This window comes from Staurois parvus, unplaced genomic scaffold (assembly GCF_062004578.1).
Source record: "Staurois parvus isolate SC_StPar_1 unplaced genomic scaffold, SC_StPar_1.0 ptg000935l, whole genome shotgun sequence".
Taxonomy (NCBI): Eukaryota; Metazoa; Chordata; class Amphibia; order Anura; family Ranidae; genus Staurois; species Staurois parvus.
The window spans coordinates 74,209-94,434 of record NW_028318731.1 but is presented as its reverse complement, the minus strand read 5'-3'; the positions used below and the strand labels follow the sequence as shown (position 1 = coordinate 94,434).

The 20,226-nt window shown below is 44.6% G+C and overlaps 1 protein-coding gene across 3 annotated transcripts in view; it reads right to left on the bottom strand.

The window, feature by feature from the left end:
* Positions 1 to 20,226, bottom strand: part of NAP1L4 (nucleosome assembly protein 1 like 4) — an 87,292-nt gene that overhangs the window by 34,045 nt on the left and 33,021 nt on the right. For all 3 annotated transcript variants that reach the window (XM_089656761.1, XM_089656759.1, XM_089656760.1), the window contains exons 2-7: positions 18,378 to 18,436; positions 13,882 to 13,981; positions 11,714 to 11,855; positions 9,490 to 9,582; positions 4,861 to 4,980; positions 3,714 to 3,785 (exon numbers count right to left, since the gene is read on the bottom strand). In XM_089656761.1, coding sequence (XP_089512887.1) covers positions 3,714 to 3,785; positions 4,861 to 4,980; positions 9,490 to 9,582; positions 11,714 to 11,855; positions 13,882 to 13,981; positions 18,378 to 18,411 — 561 coding nt within the window. In that variant the 5' untranslated portion in view covers positions 18,412 to 18,436. The remainder of the gene's footprint in view (positions 1 to 3,713; positions 3,786 to 4,860; positions 4,981 to 9,489; positions 9,583 to 11,713; positions 11,856 to 13,881; positions 13,982 to 18,377; positions 18,437 to 20,226) is intronic.

The window sequence follows — 20,226 nt, the reverse complement described above, 5'->3', positions numbered from 1 at the left end:
AGAAAGCAAGGAAGAAGGAAGAAGAAAGCAAGGAAGAAGGAAGAAGAAAGCAAGGAAGAAGGAAGAAGAAAGCAAGGAAGAAGGAAGAAGAAAGCAAGGAAGAAGGAAGAAGAAAGCAAGGAAGGAAGAAGAAAGCAAGGAAGGAAGAAGAAAGCAAGGAAGGAAGAAGAAAGGAAGAAGAAAGGAAGAAGAAAGGAAGAAGAAAGGAAGAAGAAAGGAAGAAAGAAAGAAAGAAAGAAAGAAAGAAAGAAAGAAAGAAAGAAAGAAAGAAAGAAAGAAAGAAAGAAAGAAAGAAAGAAAGGAAGGAAGGAAGAGGAAGGAAGGAAGGAAGGAAGGAAGGAAGGAAGGGGAAGGAAGGAAGGAAGGAAGGAAGGAGAAGGAGGAGAAGGAGAAGAAGGAGAAGAAGGAGAAGAAGGAGGAGAAGAAGGAGAAGGAGAAGGAAAAAGAAGGAGAAGGAAGAAGAAGAAAGAAGAAGAAAGAAGAAGGAAGAAGAAGAAGGAAGAAGAAGGAAGAAGAAGGAAGAAGAAGGAAGAAGAAGGAAGAAGAAGGAAGAAGAAGGAAGAAGAAGGAAGATAAAAAAAACCCCTTCAAAAATCTAAGCTGTAGCATCAAAGAGATGATGCAGCTATTCCACATCGATTCTAAGACCATGAATGGAGCAATCATGACCGATTGCTCAGTACTTTGCCTGCTTATACAACATCGCCAAAATCCGCACGTTCCTAACCCCAGAAACCACTAAACAGCTCATCCACTCCCTCATCATATCACGACTCAACTACTGCAACTCCCTCCTCACTGGCCTGCCTCGCCGCTGGCTATCCCCGCTTCAGTCCATCCTGAACACGGCTGCCAGACTCATTCACCTTTCCAACCGCTCCATCTCCGCCACCCCCCTCTGCCAATCCCTCCACTGGCTTCCGATTGCGCAACGGATCAAATTCAAAATCCTAACGCTGACGTACAAAGCTGTCCACCATACTGCCCCGAACTACATCACTGACCTAATATCCAAGTACCGCCCAGCACGCACACTCCGCTCCTCACAAGACCTCCTTCTCTCTAGTTCCCTGGTCTCCTCCTCCCATGCCCGCCTCCAGGTCTTCTCCAGGGTGTCACCCATCCTCTGGAACTCCCTGCCCCAACCCATCAGATTATCACCTACTCTCCTCTCCTTTAGGCGCACCCTGAAAACCCATCTCTTCAGGGAAGCCTACCCCACCCCCTGCTAACTTGCCGACCTCCTCCACTCTTTCTACCACTCCATCCCCCACAGCTATCTCCTCCTGTGCCACCACCCCCTCCCTCCTAGATTGTAAGCTCCAAAGAGCAGGGCCCTTGATCCCCTCATGTTTTGCATTGTATTGGTATTGTTCTGTCACATGTTCTGTCTCCCTTTTGTAATGTACAGCGCTGAGCGAACTATTGGCGCTTTATAAATACTGTATAATAATAATAATAATAATAATAATAATAATAATAGCACAGGTAGTGCCTATCAGTTACCACTCTCCATGCTGCCCCTTCAGCGCTCACTGAAGAGCCAGGCTAGAGAGGGGCTAGGCACCGCTGGCTTTGGCTCCCAGTCGTGCGCTGGAAGCAGAGCCAGCTGTCAATCAGGTAGCTGGTTACATCCAGACAATAAGGTCGGGATCCTACCAGAGTCTGGAGTGCCTCTGACGACAGCTGACATTGGGCTATAGCCTGCTGTTGGCTAATTCTGGGTCACAGGAGAACAAAAGTGCACTCCCGTGATTCACAAGAGAAGCATGGTCTTTGGCCATACTTCTCTGTTGACATGTTAATGCTTTTACGAGATTTTAATTGGTTTGATCTACTTTAACCCCTTCCCCCCTAACGGCAAAACAAATCTTAAAGCCCAAGTAAAATTTTACAACATGTGTTAGTAAAACTGTACATATCACAACTACTTTGTACATCCAGGTGAATTATACCGCGTTTTTCTTCAGGAAAAATTGGGCTTTCATTTGGTGGTAAATGGTAATGGATATCCCCTTAATTTCTTTTTATCAAAGGAAAACTGGCCCAAAATAGTAAAAAAAATAATTATTTTAAATTTAGCTGTGTGTTTCTTGTTACTACCATAACCTACCACCACAGACCAACCCAAAATACACTTTCCAGCTCTTGAGGATCGCAGCGATACCATATATGTGTATGTTATTTGTACGTGTACTACAGTCCAGAAACAATAGCGATCATTTTGTTTTTTTACCTAAAAACACACTGACATCAACACCAATTTAAAAAAAAAAAAATATATTTAAAAAATCTGACCTTTGACCTTGTCCCAAACACTAACCCTGGCACTGAACTAAATCAATCTTTGATTCTTTTTTCTTTAATATAAAAATATTTAATATTTATCGATCTTTTATTTTACAGTTTTTTTCCCCCCTGTGCAAGGAGAGCGAGATACAAATGCACCTCTCTCCTGCATTCAGAGAGAAAAAAAAAAAACCAAGAGGAGCGTGTTTTACAGTGACTTATCACTGTGATATTAGCCAGTCAGAGGCTATCACAGTGAATATGTGACCCAGAATCGGAGTCCCAGGTCCCGATCGTCAGAACGGGACCCGGGGCTCTCAGTGACACCCCGATCTTTGTGCTGGGAGCACGCTGTGTGGTGCGCATCCAGCACAAAGACAGGTACGCAAATATGCAGCCCCACTGAAAAAGGCCCAGTTCTGTGAGGCCGCATATTTGTGTGACGTTGGCGCCAAGGGGTTAAAGTATAACTAAAGGCAATTTTTTTATTTTTGATAGAGCAGAAGGATTACACCTAATGGGCCTTTATTGGTGTCTGTGCCCCCATTACGGAGATTCACCCCAATTGTTCTGTTTACCATTATCATTGAAAGAAAATTCCACATTTTGTGTTGTCCCCAGAAAAGTAAGAGGGGAAATCTTCCAATTGGGACACTAGTTCTGGTGAGCTGGGGTCCTCAAGGAATTTCTTTAATTTGCAGGGATTTACTCTCACTTCCTGTTTGGCTATGGGACAGAAAGTGAAGGGAAATCTCCACAATGGGGCAGATGGCAAAAAAAAATAAAAATCTGACAGGGGTTGTAATCCTCCCTTAGCCCTGGTTCATATATGTGCGGGTGGTGCCGCTGCGGATCCGCACAAAAATCCGTGCAGCCTCACCACCAGAAGAATGCGGACCCGCTGGTGGAAGTCATTATTTCTAATGGCACGCCGCCCATACTGGAAATCGCAACCGAGGTTCCCGTACGGGCTGCGGTTTCCAAAGAAGTGCAGGGACATCTTCCCTGCGTGTCACAGGGCACAGGCGTCCATTCAAATGAACCAGGGGTTACTCTATCTGAAAAAAAAAAGTTTTGCCTATAGTTCTACTTTAAGTATGGGGTTCTGTTATTTGATGGGCTGTGCACTCAGGAGTGAAGACACAGAATGCGTTATATGGTAGCCACCTTCAGGTGATCACAAGCCAATGACTCCAACCATTACACTCATACAAAGTAAATTATAAACAATAATGAGGAAATACAACTGTTGTAAGTAAGCCCGCATAATTTGACTGAATTCATATTCTTGCACTGGATTTTTAAAAGCAGATTGCTACTTCTGCCCCCCTGATACAAGACCGATGCCAAGGATATCTCACAAGCACCACCAGGAGACACTGCACAGAACTGCCCTCCTCGACCACCAATGCACTGCTACTCACCATCGCCTGTCCTGGCCCTGAAAACTTCACTTTCACGTCCTGCAAATGTTTTAATATTGGCTCATCGTGTTCCTGTGAGAGAGAAGTAAATAAATGACAAAAAATTCTACAACGAAATTAAAGCGGAGATTTGACACACTTCTATTCACTAAAGTGGAAAATGGTGAGGGGTGCTGGAGCACTTGCTGTAATGTGCACTTGCATAGGACAAACCTGCATAGTATGATAGATAGGCTCTGTGCAGGCCTATCAAGCTCCTACACACCAAACCGTGGCATTGATTTACCGAAACTGGAGTGCCCAAAATCTGGTGAAGCAGTGCATGGTAGCTAATCCGCTTCTAACTTCAGCTTGTTCAATTACACTTTGGCAAAACTAAACAAATAAAAAAAACAAAAACCTGGAAGCTGCTTGGCTGCTATGCAGAGCTGCAACACATTTTGCCCTCTCCAGTTTTAGTAAAATCAACCCCCATGTCTTAATGGAGCCATCTTTGTACACAGGGGCCGTGTCATGATGGAACAAAGTGGCCATGCCTAAACTGCTGCCCCAGGGTTGAAAGCCTACAATTGTCAAACACGGTCTTTGTACAGCATTGTGTCAACAGTATCCTTCACTAGAAACACTGGAAGTCAGTAATATGGAGGGATGTCTTATGATCTCCCTGACAGGTATCCTGTTAAAACATCTGCTATAGCCAAGAAACGCCTAGTATAAGGCCACGTTCACACTAGCCTTGTTAGCAAGCGGCAGACAGGCGCTTGGGAAGCGTTTTTACCGTTTCCCAAACGCCTGGGAAACTTCTGCACATTGTATGGTGCTGTTCAAACGGGAGCGTTAGCATCGCAGCAAAACAGACGCCTTTGGTCGAGTCAGGAGGAGTTGAAGCCTCCTATTCAAGTCTATGGTGCCGCTCCGCATACGGCCGGCGTTTGCGGTGGCGCCGTGGTTACGGGGCGTTAACACCATTCAAACTTCATTGTAGGCGTTTGCCAAGCGTTAAAAACGCTCCGCAAACGCCAGCAACCGCCGCTAAACCGCAAACGCCGGACCAACGCTTGTCAAACGCTATAGGGACATTTGGCAAGAGTTGGAAAAACAGTCAAGTGTGAACGAGCCCTTAGACCTCCATCAGAAGACGACTCACCTGTACAGATATATTGATCATGTCTACATTCTTAAAAATGGTCAGCCAGAAGTCAGGGATTCCTTTCGAGTCCTCTGCACTCGGCGTGTCAGATATAGTCATCTTGTTTTTCACATCCTCCTATAGGAAACATAAAAGGTAAAGTAAATAGGTAGCAAAAAAAACTTACTGTTTTTAGGCTTTGGATGCCGCAGATAATGATTAATTTTTCCCCATTTTGGTACCTGTGTCCCAGCTGATGTGTGCTTGAATAACAGTACCAAAGTGTCAAACTTGGCACATTGCACACAGCAACTTGCTGTGCCATTCCATGTGCCCTCCATCGCTCCAGGGGATACACAACTTGAAAGGGGTGCAGGCTTTCCAAACGCTCACCCAGACAGTGTTGAATCATATAATGTGAAGGACATCGCACACCACCAGCTCTGTAGTACTATGTGAAAATGGCCCCAGTTCATAGTTAGTCTGGCTGAAAAAAGACAAAAGTCCATCCAGTTCAACCAACATAGTTGCCCAATTACACAGAGCATTGAGGTCGGCTTGTAAATTGGAGACATCCTGTAAGGACGTTATTCCACGGCACAGCTTGGTGTCATCTGCAAAGACTGAAATGGGATTTTTAATCCCAGACCCTATATCGTTTATAAATCTATTAAAAAGTAAGGGTCCCAACACTGAACCCTGGGGTACACCACTAACACTGAACCTTGGGGTACACCACTGACAACCCTAGACCATTCAGAGTATGAATCATTAACCACTATTCTGAATACGATCTTTTATCCAGTTTTCCATCCATTTACATACAGATTTTTCCAAGCCCATAGACTTTACCTTACACATTAGCCGTGTGTGGGGAACAGTGTCAATCGCTTTTGCAGACTCCAAGTATACCACGGCCACTGCCACCCCTCTGCCCGAGTATACCACGCCCACCCCTCTGCCCGAGTATACCACGCCCACCCCTCTGCCCGAGTATACCACGCCCACCCCTCTGCCCGAGTATACCACGCCCACCCCTCTGCCCGAGTATACCACGCCCACCCCTCTGCCCGAGTATACCACGCCCACCCCTCTGCCCGAGTATACCACGCCCACCCCTCTGCCCGAGTATACCACGCCCACCCCTCTGCCCGAGTATACCACGCCCACCCCTCTGCCCGAGTATACCACGCCCACCCCTCTGCCCGAGTATACCACGCCCACCCCTCTGCCCGAGTATACCACGCCCACCCCTCTGCCCGAGTATACCACGTCCACCCCTCTGCCCGAGTATACCACGTCCACCCCTCTGCCCGAGTATACCACGTCCACCTCTCTGCCCGAGTATACCACATCCACCGCCACCCCTCTGTCCAATGTTTTGCTCACCTCTTCATAAAAAGAAATCAGATTTGATTGACAACATCTGTCTTCCATGAATCCATGCTGTCTGTTGCTTAAAATATTTTTTTCCAGCAAGAAATCATCCATGTAGTCTTTTATTAAACTCTCCAGTATCTTCCCAACTCCTCCTAGGCAACACCGCTGATCTGTTTAGCCCTGCCATGACGGCTTAGTCGAAGAGGCTACGGGACAAAACGCGCTAGTGGCACGGCCTAGGAGTAGCTGAGGCCATCTTCACGTAGCACTACATACCGAGCTGGTGGTGTGCGGTGTCCTTTACAATACATGATTCAATGCCATTTGGCAATTTGCCTAGTTTACTTTTCCCTTTGTTCAAACTTTATTGAAGAATCACAGGAGACATTTCATTAGGTTCAATTCACATAGTGGTGTTGGAATGCTGTGGTTTCAGTCACAACCTGGTGTGCTGAAATAAAGTTCTGCATGGAGGATGTCTTTCAGCACATACTACCATGAACGGACACTACAGGAAAAAAGGCAAATTACCAACATATCCCAAAGCATATGGTGTGAATGAGCCCTCAGACAGTTGTCATTGGACAAGTGTCCTCATTGGAATCATCTCCTGGATTATGAAAAATTATTTAAAACTTATCTCTGCAATGCTCTATTGTAGGATTTCCTTTCTCCAAGGACAAGCTAAGCTAGTATCAAGTAAATAATCAAAGTGGAATTTTATTGACTAAATTGACTATTTACTAAACTACTCGTTCACTCCCTCATTAACTCACGCCTGGACTACTGCAACTCCCTCCTCACCGGCCTACCTCATCACAGACTATCCCCGCTTCAGTCAATCCTGAACTCAGCGGCCAGACTCATCCACCTTACCAACCGCTCCGTCATTCCCTCCACTGGCTCCCGATTGCCCAACGCATCAAATTCAAACTACTAACACAGACATACAAAGCCATTCATAACGCCGCCCCTAACTACCTCACTGACCTGATACCCAAATACTACCCTACCCGTAATCTTCGCTCCAAACAAGACCTCCTACTCTCTAGCTCCCTGGTCTCCTCCTCCCACGCCCGACTGCAGGACCTCTCCAGGACTTCCCCATCCTCTGGAACTTCCTACCCCAATCCATCAGACTGTCATCTACCCTCCTCACCTTTAGGTGCACCCTGAAAACCCATCTCTTCAGGGAAGCCTACCCCACCCTCACCTAACTGCCGATCTCCTCCACTCCTCCTACCACTCCATCCCCCACAACCACTTCCTCCTGTACCACTATCCCCTCCCTCCTAGATTGTAAGCTCGAAAGAGCAGGGCCCTCGAACCCCTCGTGTATTGTTTTGTTACTGTACTGTCTCATGTTCTGTCCCCCACTATAATGTAAAGCGCTGAGCAAACCTTTTGGCGCTATATAAACACTGTATAATAATAATAATATTGAGAAAATAAAGTTCTGCCAGATCACTTCAGGCTGGCCACTTTTGTAGGTATAGCTATGCAAGAACACCAATATAAAAAAAAAAAAAAAAAAGCCTACACTGTAAAAAAAACCAGTAACACACTGTCTCACCCTGCTCTGCACATGCTCAGTTCCTCTCTATTTTAGGCACTGTGCCGAATTTGAAGAGGCCGACCTGCTGACAGCCTACAGATTTACTGCTGCTCAGGGGCTCTGGGCTTCAGCTAAAATGGCAGCCTATGGCAAGAAGAAACAAGAAAAGTGCTGGAGGCAATTTACAGCACACACTAATTTGGGTAGCATAATTATGCATGTAGAATGTATGTTCCTTACTAAAGAACTTTTTTTACCAAGTTATTATGGGTAAACTTACACTTTAATTTTACCCAACTTGGCATTGATGCAATTATGTCCACTGGATCACTGATGAAACTACACTGCCCTAGGTTGGTTAGAGCTTGCATCAACAGCGAGGCTCTTTTTGTCCATACATCATACATCAGCATCAGAGGTTGGTCATCAGCTTTGAGGAAAGGGATTCGTCCCCGAAACGTGTCAGCTATTTGACCGCACTGACAGTGAGAACACCTTGCCCGCCGGTGTGGCCATTGTCATTTTTCTATGCTTTTTAGATACATGCTTTGTCTGTGAGTATGTTTTTATTATTCTTTCACTCCTACAATAAACCTTGGATAATACACTAGGTGTGTGCGCCAGCTGTTTGCTCTCTATCTGATTAGAACTTGCACCCTTCTATGGATGCTATATTCATCTCTATCAGTGTAGAATCTCAGGCTCGGTTCACATTAGTGCGGTTTTGCGGGCCACGCGTTTGAGTGGGCTGCCGTGCTTCACAAAATGCAGGGAAAAGGTCCCTGCACCGCCTTCCCAGAAATCGCAGCACTCACTGGGAACCAGGTGTGATTTCCAGTGTGGGGGGCATGTCATTAAGATTGATGGCACCCCGCCCATGGGTCCTGTGATTTGTGTGCTGGTGGCTGTAGCTGCAGGACGAAGTGCAGGTCATGCAGCAGCTTCCACTCGCACTAGTGTGAACCAAGCCTGATTCTGAGGACCCAATAACATTTTTAACGTCATTGATCTTAATCTTGCCCAGCGCATCAAATTCAAATTACTAACTCTGACCTACAAAGCCATTCACAACAGCCACCCAAATACCACCCAACCCGTGCCCTTCGCTCCTCACAGGACCTTCCTACTCTCTAGATCCCTGGTCTCCTCCGCCCACGCCCGACTGCAGGACTTCTCCAGGACTTCCCCCATCCTCTGGAACTCCCTACCCCAATCCATCAGACTGTCACCTACCCTCCTCACCTTCAGGCGCTCCCTGAAAACCCATCTCTTCAGGGAAGCCTACCCCATCCTCACCCAACAACCAATCTCCTCCACTCCTCCCACCACTCCATCCCCTACAGCCACTTCCTCCTGTACCCCTATCCCCTCCCTCCTAGATTGTAAGCTCGAAAGAGCAGGGCCCTCGAACCCCTCGTGTATTGTCTCATGTCCTGTCCCCCTCGCTATTGTACAGCGCTGAGCATACCCATTGGCGCTATATAAATCCTGTATAATAATAATACTTGTAGTACATTTCGATACTGGTCGCACAACACAACAGTACCATGGACTGATGGGGTCTCATTACTACCCACGTTACCTAACCTTTCCTCACAATCCTCAATCATCCAATGAAAGTCACTCCACACATTGTTCATCTTTTGACATCTTACAGTTTTTTTTTTTTTTTGCACTGTGAACCAAAAAGTTGACCAAGTAGCTTTTCCTACCGCTAATTTTTCTTTTTCTTCCTCCTCGCCACCGCTGTGCCATTCACATTCATCATCTGTCGGCTCCACCTCTCCCGTAACAATGAACATTCTCTACAGATACAATATATAAAGAAAAAAATCAGCTTGGAAAAATGTCGGCATCATGCACACCGTTTGTAATGAAAACAGCAAGAGTTATTTTCAGAGCTGAACACATATCTAAAAATTGAACTTAGCCAGAATACAGGTGAGATCATTCACATGGTTTGATACCTCGGATTACAACAGGACGATCCTCCGGGTATTATTCATCTTTAGTGAGATCTGCACAGGTGGTTTCATCTACAAATACTCCTTACCTGCATAGGCAGTTGTTTTGTAAAGGTGAACTAACCCTTTAAATAGGGTAGATCAGCTGCAGGGAGACTACAGGCAACACTAGTGACTCGTCCTTTGCTCTACTTTTTTTTGGCACAGATTCAGCTCCTCTTTAACCATTAGCCGCCCGGCCAATGGCAGTTTGGCGGCTTCAAAAGTGCACACCATTTGGCGTGCACCCGCACATGCGCAGTTTGCGCTAATGCAGAGCCTCGCAGCGGCGCGATCTGTCACCGGCCGTGTACCTCGGACACGGCCGATGACAGATCTGAGTACTGGCCCCCGTTGCTGGTACCATGTGACCAATCACAGCAGGTCACATGACAGTTGTATACAATGGATGGCTTCATTCATGCCATCCATTGTATACAAGTGCCTAGCTGTGAATGGTCACAGCTAATCACATGCACATGTCATGTGATTAGCTGTGACCAAATCACAGCTAAGCACAAAAAAAAAAAAAAAAAAAAAAAAAAAAAAAAATGAATGAATCAATTTCATTCTGGTAAATGCTGGCTTATAGCAAAGTAATTCTTTGCTATAAGCAAATTGTGTAAAAAAAAAAAAATACTGATCACTTCCCCAAAGTAGTACAATGTTACTATGGTAACATTGTACTACTTTGGTCATAGTAAAATATGAAAAAAAATCTTAAAAAAAAAAAAAATTAATAAAAAATTAAAAAATAAAAAAAAATATATATTTTTTTTCATACTGTCACCAGTCAGTGTCCCTGTTCACTGCCATGCCAGTTATATGATGACGCTGTACTGCACTGGTGACAGTATGCAAAAAAAAAAAAATAGTGAAAATAATTTAAATTTTTTAATTTTCCAAAAAATTATGACAAAAAAATACAACTTCAAAAAACTCGCCATTCCTCCTATGAAGTACGTCGGACTGTCTACTCTGCAAAAAGGGGTCATTTGGGGGAGATCTGTACTGTCCTGACATTTGGGGGAGATCTGTACTGTCCTGACATTTGGGGGATATCTGTACCGTCCTGACATTTGGGGGATATCTGTACCGTCCTGACATTTGGGGGATATCTGTACCGTCCTGACATTTGGGGGATATTTGTACCGTCCTGACATTTGGGGGATATCTGTACCGTCCTGACATTTGGGGGATATCTGTACCGTCCTGACATTTGGGGGATATCTGTACCGTCCTGACATTTGGGGGATATCTGTACCGTCCTGACATTTGGGGGATATCTGTACCGTCCTGACATTTGGGGGATATCTGTACTGTTCTGACATTCTTGGACCTCAAGAAATTAGATTGGCTGTCAGTACTTCAGGATTGATCAATTTTCAGATCTATACCATAGTTTGTGAACTCTATAACTTTCCTACAAACTAAATAATACATCCTAATTTGGGTTTTTTTCACCAAAGACATGTAGCAGAATACATCTCGGCCTAAATTTATGAAGAACAATTATTTATTTGTAAACTTTTATAAACAGAAACAAATAAAAACGTGTTTTTTTTCAAAATTTTTGGTATTTTTTTGTTAATTTAGCAAAAAATAAAAACCCCGGCTGTGATTAAATACCACCAAAAGAAAGCGCTAGTTGTGTGAAGAAAATGATAAAATTTTAGTTTTGGTACAATGTTGTATGACTGCGCAATTGTCATTCAAAGTGTGAGAGCGCTGAAACGTGAAAAATGGCCTGGGCAGGAAGGTGTAAAATTGCACGGTATTGAATTGCTTAAAAAGGAAAAAAAAAAAAAAAAAGTGACAGTTTAAAGAACTGTCAATTTGCAAGTCAAAGATTAGCAGTAAACAGCAGAGACCGCTCACCAGTCACACAGTGGTGATAATGTACACATGAAACGGGCCTCTGTACTATACATACCTTCGCAAACAGAGGCTCATACAGGGCGGCATATTTCCTCTCGAGCTCGTGAACCTCCTCATAGAATTTGGCTTCTATGTGAGCGCACTTCTCCTGGAGTTGTTTCAAGGCATTGATTCTTCGCTTTACAGCTTTAGGTAAACTATCAAAACAGAGGAAAACGAAGCGTACGTCAAAAAATGTAAATCTAAAATATGCTGTAAATGTCTGCAATACATGCACAGTACTCAACTCTTTATCCAGTTAGTCTCTGCTAGTATAGAAAAACTATAAGAAATGCTGCAAAGTTTTGTTGTAAGCGAACGCACAAGATTTTTGTGAACCAATGGGTGTCAGCTGGGGATGCACCGAAATTTCAGTGGTCGAAACTTTTCAGCCAAAAACACCCCTTTCGACTGTCGGCCGAAATGAAAAGAAAAAAAACACAATACAAGTGCTGAAACAACCCCGCCCCTTGCCGCCGCCATTCTTACCTCGGTCTTACCTGAGAAACCATAAATCCTGGCGCTGGGCATAGAAATGAGTGATGGAAAGATGGCCGCCACACATCTCTATGCCCTTGGAGGACCGGAGCGTTATCACTTCCCATTCTGGCCATTTTTTTTTTTTTTTTTAAAGCACTAGATCAATGCTTTTATTTGATCCAATGCTTTACATTGCAGAGGAGAGATATGGGGTCTTATTGACCCCATATCTCTTCATAAAGAGGACCTGTCACCAGGGGCGGACTGACAACTGATGGGGCCCCCGGGCAATAGGGGATCATGGGGCCCCTGTGTCTTTGCCCAAACTCAAAAAAGCCTATGAAAAAGGTACCAGGGGCATCTCATGGGGCCCCCTACTGACCCCGGGCCCTCGGGCAGTGCCCGAGTTTCCAAATGGTCAGTCCGCCCCTGCCTGTCACTAATTAGTTCTATCACAAGGGATGCATGCTTTTCTTGTGGCAAGAATAAAAGTGATTAAAATGTTTTCTTTAAAGGAACAGTGCAAAAAGCCCAAAAACCATTAAATACATTTTTTTTTTTTTAAAGTTTAAAGTGCCCCTGTCCTCGTACATGGTGAACACATATGTAGGCCATGCCCACATATGTAAATGGTATTCAAACCACACATGTAAGGTATCGCCATGAACGTCAGAACAAGAGCAATAATTTTCGCACTAGACCTCCTCTGTAACTTTACACTGCTAACCTGTAGAAATTTTTAAAGCATCACCCATGGAGATTTTTTAAGTACCGCAGTTTCACGCCACTCCGCGAGTGTGCACAATTTTAAAGCATGACGTGTTGGGTATCTATTTACTCGCCGTAACACTCTCTTTCCTATTTTACGAAAAAATTGGGGCATAGATTGTTTTTTTAATCAAAGTGTATTTTTGTCCAAAAAACATACTCATTTTTAAAATCTGCACATTTCGGTTTTGGTTTTCGGCCTAATGCATTTTGAATTTTCGTTTTCGGCACCAGAATTTTCATTTCGGTGCACCATTAGTGTCAGCCCTCCCAGTTGACTTTTCCTAAATTACACAACCACTCCTACTCCCAGGTTATAACCCATCAGTTTACTTGTCATTTCCCATTGGGGAGATTTACTTTCACTTCCTGTCTCAGTCAAAATACGAAGAAAGATAATCCCCAAAAATTAAAAGGAATTCGTTGGAGACCCCCCCCCAAGTCATCAAAACTAGTTTCCCCATTGAAAAATGTTCTATTACTTTTCTGGGGACAACCTCAAAATTTGGGGTTTTCTTTACTTACACTTGATAATGGTAAACATGACAAAAAGAAAGATTGACCTTTACCCAACGGGGGCATGTTAGGGAGTTGCCCCCCCCCCCCCCTTTAAAGTTGGGAGTATAGAATCAAGCACGTGGAAGAAATGAGCATGTAAAAAAATAAAAAGGCAGAAATCCAGCCTGAGCACAAAAGGACCATTCTTTGGAGATTTCCTAAAACTGGAGCACTCAGAATCTGGTGCAGTTGTGGATGGGAGCCAATCAGCTTTTAACTTCAGCTTGTTAAGCTTTGACAATAAAAACCTGGAAGCCGATTGGTTTCTTTGCAGAGCTGCACCAGATTTTGCACCATGCGGTTTTAGTAAATAACCCCCGTTACGTTAGGAAACTAGCAACCTAGTGACATCACAGGTTCGGGGTACCATTAACTTACGTTTCAATGTAACTTGACGGAGTCTGAGAAACGCTGTCAAGCCTTTCCTGAAGAGCAGCGAGAACTTGAGGGTTCTGCATTATCTGATCGGCCAGTTTGTCTGTGTGAAGAAAGGATAAATTGAGAAGCAAATCAAAGTAAAAAGGCTTCATTTGAACAAATTTCAACTCAAAAAGGCCAACGGAAAGCAGATGTTTGAATGGTCACAATCCATGACATGTAAGGCTTCAGCAACTAATGCAGGCCATACACGGGTCGAACTCTGAATTATTTTCTGTCCAAAAATCAAAAATGTTGTTCACTCGGTAATCCGATGGTGCCATCAATGATTTTGTAAAATCGGCCGACCAAGACATAAAGTTCACCCCATATAACAGGCAAAACTTCTGATCCTTTCAGGTCACGGCTCATGCGCATATTCTTTTTGGAAAAACGATCGTACGATTTGACCATCGAGTCGGAAATCGGTCGTTTTTCACTCGGTAATCCGTTGTTCACTCGGTAATCCGATGGCGCCATCAATGATTTTGAAAATCGGCCGACCAAGTCATAAAGTTCACCCGATATAACAGGCAAAACTTCTGATCCTTTCAGGTCACGGCTCATGCGCATATTCTTTTTGGAAAAACGATCGTACGATTTGACCATCGAGTCGGAAATCGGTCGTTTTTCACTCGGTAATCCGTTGTTCACTCGGTAATCCGATGGCGCCATCAATGATTTTGAAAATCGGCCGACCAAGTCATAAAATTCACCCGATATAACAGGCAAAACTTCTGATCCTTTCAGGTCACGGCTCATACGCATATTCTTTTTGGAAAAACGATAGTACGATTTGACCATCGAGTCGGAAATCGGTCGTTTCACGAATTTTCCAACAAGCCCAATCACCAAAAGAGAAAGAACCACAAAAATCGGCCACTGCCAGTGACCCACTAATAGAGCGAAAATCAGCCGAATATTCTTAGGTCCGAAAAATTGGTCGAATTTCGACCCATGTATGGCCGCCATTAATTACCCACCATGCTAAGAACACAAACCAATGGGGTGTAGTTTAGGATGAATGAGGCCTGCAGAACCTGGTACTCTTCCCTTAAAGCCCAATCCTGGGCAGCAGAAAAAAAAAAAAAAAAAGAGTTACCCACGCAATTACCTCTGCAACGGGATCCCCGCCACACTGCAAGGGTAATCACTGGCTTATCTCTGCAGAACTGGTCCCCTGCAGCTGCTTCTCTTTCCTTTCTGACCGGTCTCAGCTTTCTAAAGTCATCATGTACAATGAAGGAAAAGCAGTGATGATGCTGAGGTTCTGCCCGCATTCCAGGAGCATCAGAAACAAAAGAAAATGACAGCTGCCAGGGGAGTAAGGAATAAGGTATTTTCTATTGACACACAGTGCGGCTCAGCCTCACCTCCCACGCAGGATTTGACTGACAGCAGCAGGAGCCAATGGCTCCCACTGTTGCCTCCATGTCCTGTGAGGAGAGAGAGCAGTGATGTTGCTCTTGGGAACAAAGATGGATCTAGATTGGGCTCACGCAATTCTTTCTGGGGGTGGGGTAGCTAATCACAGAATTTATTTGACCTTAACGCAGAGAATGCATTAGGGCAAAAACGTTCCACCTTACAACCACTTTCAGCTTAAACTATCAAAAGTAAATCTCCTAATGAAGCAGGAAAACAATTTAAAGCTGAATTTCAGGAATTCAGCAACTTGTAAAAACTGCAGCCATGCGATGAGTTAACTCCAACCAGGTGCCCTGCCACATTGCAGAATTATTGTTTCTATATCCGACAGCCTTATGGCTCTGCTGAGGATACTCAGACACTGGGGGCTGAAAGAGAGAAGCATGAACAGCAGCTATACCCACCGCCCCTCCCCTCTGCTGCCCATTCACAGAAGCCTATTTTGCGAATGAGTTCACAGAATACAAAGGCTTCTGTGACAGGGCATGAGGAGGGGAAGGGGCATAGTAGCTGCACAGACTTTACACTTGAAGGAGCCGAGAGCAGAGTTGTGCAGCATTGGCCAGTTCAGACCACATGCAGTGCTTTTGTTCTACAGCAAAAACGCAAGAAAGTATGTTACATGGGTTCCAATGGCATGCACAAAAAAAAAAAAAAAAAAAAAATGCTGTATAAGAAATCTTCTCTACACGGCAGCACACAATGGACAGTTCTAAGCAGGCAGTGATCAGACCGGAAAAGTGAGCTGGAAGCATTGTCTTGATGAAAAAGAAAAGATTTTGCAATTGAAATACTCAGAGGAAAAGAAGCATCTGCAATGCATCCAGAAAAGCATAAAAAAATACTAAAAAGAAAAGAAAAAAAACCCCAAAAAAACCATGCATAAACGCATCCAGAACGGACCTGGAGGACGTTTTTGTGGTGTGAACTGGCTCTGAGTCTAATAAAGCTGTCAGATATAAAATGATAAAAATAATTCCACCAGTTGGCAGGCATCTGGTGGGAGCCAACTCATCGTGTGCCTGCACGGTTTGCAAAGTTGCTGAATTCCTGGAATTCAACTTTAAAGGATAAGTTCACCTTTTAGACAAAAATAATAAATGCATTATTTTGCAGGTAAAAAAACATGCATTTATTATTTTTGTCTACAGGAGCCTGGAAAGCATTGCACCAGTGATCAGTAGATCGCTGATGCCATGCAGATCTCCTGCAGACCTGTCAGAATATCTGCATGTTGTACAGGAGATGTATGAGCAAGCAGATATTCTGACGGGAAGCTTCAATGAACTACAACGGCGCTTCACAGCTACAAAAAGCTACATAGCAGAGCAATACAAAGCAGTGTGCTTACACAGTAAAGCACACACAGACAACACAGTAAAACAGCACACAGGTAACCCTTTAATTGCCCCAGATGTTAGCCCCTACCTGCCCAGTGCCATCAGTACAGTGTCAGTGCTTTTTAACACTGATCACTGTATTGGTGTCAGTGGGGAGATCAGTGGCAGTTGGTCAGTTCCGCCCCCTCCCCCGTGTCAGGATGCCCACCGCAGTCCCGCTATAAGTCGCTGATCGTCACCATTACTAGTATAAAAAAAATAAAATATATAAATACATTTTAAAGTATCTGTACCGCCATTTGTAGACAACTTTCACATAAATCAATTGATTTACATGTACTGGGATTTTTTTTTTCTTCTTTAAAACGAAGACATGTCGCAGAATACATTTTGGCCTGAATTTATGACGAACTTTGATTTTTTTTTTTTTAAATTGCCAGTCTTTTGTTTATAGCGCAAAAAATAAAAAAAACGCACTGGCGATCAAATACCATTGAAAGAAAGCTCCATTCGTGGAAACAAAAATACATACATTTCATTTGGGTGCAACATTGCATGACCGCGCAATTGTCAGGTAAAGTAACGCAGCGCCGTATCGCATAAATCTGCCCAGGCGGGGGGGGGGGGGGGGGGGGGGGAGAAGAATCCTCTGCAGGGCAAGTGGCTAAAACACCACCACATCTTTAAAAATAAACTCTGACATTGGCCACTCAGGGCGTCTGCCTAGGGCAAAATACCGGATGTCTGAGCCTAGTGGTCATGTCACCCCCCCGTCACGTGACTTCCTATTGTCAGTTAGACCCAAGCAACTTCCCCATGCCAAGAAGCACCAGATATTATGAACTGGGTGTGATAGAGAAAACAGCGGCAGGGAACCACTAAGGGCTCCATGTACACGGGACGTTTGTGAAAACTCTTCTGAACGATGAAAACTGACTGCTGGAAAACATAGGTTAAAAAACCATCAGTTTAGCCGCCTTTGCATACCGTGTTTGTGTTTAGAAGCGTTTTTGAAAGATAACCTCAGGAGACCTTCCAAAATGCCCAGAATGCACTGAAAAATAGTAAATTAACTATTTCAGACATTTTGAGAGAAATAGAGAGAGCAGAAGCAGAGAGAGCAGTATGTGTGGAGATAATGCGGCGCGTTCTACCATTTTTTCCTTCATGTGAATCCTGGAACTGACTGCGCTGGTGTACCGGGTCCATTTGAATACATGGAAAACGCTTTGCATGCATTTCTGATGATGAAAAAAAGGCTCTGGACAGCATCTGGATATGAAACCGTTAAAAAACGCTTCTGAAACGCAAACGCCTATAAACGCGGTCAACCGCGTTTACAAGTGTTTGGAGTTTGAAACGCTGGTAAAATCTACTCCTGAATGCAAGTTTGATGCGTTCAAAAAAAACAACGACTATAAAACGACGATGTGTACATGGACACATAGGAAGACATTACGGAGAGTTCAGGGGCTGCTGAAAAAAAAAAAACACTGAACGTCAGTTTAGCAGATGCAGTGTCCATGAGCCTTAAAGAGGCAAGTGTCCATGAGATTGGAGGGCAGGATCACACAGATAATACCACTTTACCCCGAATGGCCAAAGTGATAGCGTAGCTAAATGTTTAATGAAATACACCAAACTGTACAATGGAAGATCACAGAACAGAGCAATCATCGTACTGCTCACCTTTTTTGTCACCTGCATTTTTATTTCCTTCCATGGGCTCTCCAGCAGTGGTCAGCTTACTGCAAAAGGAACATTAAGAACATTAGTCATTAAAGATAATGAGATTGTTCCCATGTGCAAATAAAACTACTGAATGAAAAAAAAAACAAAAAAAAAAAACAAACTTTCTGCACTCAGTTCACAAGGGCACTAGCTTTTTTTGGTGCCATGTGTTCTTTGCTTATTCATAACCACTACAATTTATGATTCAGCTCACCAAAAACAGCACACAGATGGATTTATTGCAAGTGCTGACCCTGGCCTGGTTATGGAAAATGTTTCTGCCTGCTGCCTGGACCAATACTATGGCTGCGCCGACCATGTTTCTGCCTGCTGCCTGGACCAATACCTTGGCTGCGCCAACCATGTTTCTGCCTGCTGCCTGGACCAATACTATGGCTGCGCCGACCTTGTTTTTGCCTGCTGCCTGGACCAATACTATGGCTGCGCCGACCATGTTTCTGCCTGCTGCCTGGACCAATACTATGGCTGCGCCGACCATGTTTCTGCCTGCTGCCTGGACCAATACCTTGGCTGCGCCGACCATGTTTCTGCCTGCTGCCTGGACCAATACTATGGCTGCGCCGACCATGTTTCTGCCTGCTGCCTGGACCAATACTATGGCTGCGCCGACCATGTTTCTGCCTGCTGCCTGGACCAATACTATGGCTGCGCCGACCATGTTTCTGCCTGGACCAATACTATGGCTGTGCCGACCATGTTTTTGCCTGCTGCCTGGACCAATACTATGGCTGCGCCGACCTTGTTTCTGCCTGCTGCCTGGACCAATACTATGGCTGTGCCGACCATGTTTTTGCCTGCTGCCTGGACCAATACTATGGCTGCGCCGACCATGTTTCTGCCTGCTGCCTGGACCAATACCTTGGCTGCGCCGACCATGTTTCTGCCTGCTGCCTGGACCAATACTATGGCTGCGCCGACCATGTTTCTGCCTGCTGCCTGGACCAATACCTTGGCTGCGCCGACCATGTTTCTGCCTGCTGCCTGGACCAATACTATGGCTGCGCCGACCATGTTTCTGCCTGCTGCCTGGACCAATACTATGGCTGCGCCGACCATGTTTCTGCCTGCTGCCTGGACCAATACTATGGCTGCGCCGACCATGTTTCTGCCTGCTGCCTGGACCAATACTATGGCTGTGCCGACCATGTTTTTGCCTGCTGCCTGGACCAATACTATGGCTGCGCCGACCATGTTTTTGCCTGCTGCCTGGACCAATACTATGGCTGTGCCGACCATGTTTCTGCCTGCAACCTGTACTGACCCTGGATGGTTAATGAACATTGTATCTGCTTGCATGACCTTTGTACTTACTATAGGAGACACTAGTCCCACTTATATTCTGTCATAACTGCACTTCGTTTGGCAAGAGAAAAAAAAAAATCCCAGTGGTGAATAAATACCACCAAAAAGAAAGCTCTATTTGTGGTAGAAAAATTTAATATGCGTACAGTGTTGCATGACTGAGCAATTGTCAAAGTGTGAGAGTGCTGAAAGATGAAGATTGGCCTGGGCAAGAAGGGGGTGAAAGTGTCCGGCACTGAGATGGTTAAAGTGGTTGTAAACCTGAGACATGAAATATGAACACTGCACATCCCTTTATAGTATGTTCTTGTCTCAGTCCAGAGTACTAAGTGTCATTTCTGTCCGCTACCACCTTTTTCTACTATCTGTGCGAGGCCCTTCTGACAAGTTTTCCTGACACCAAGAAAAAAAAATAAAAAAAGTGACGGGGAGGGAGCTACTGCTCACAGCCTGTGGTTGACAATCTCAGCTCTGTTTGTGTGTG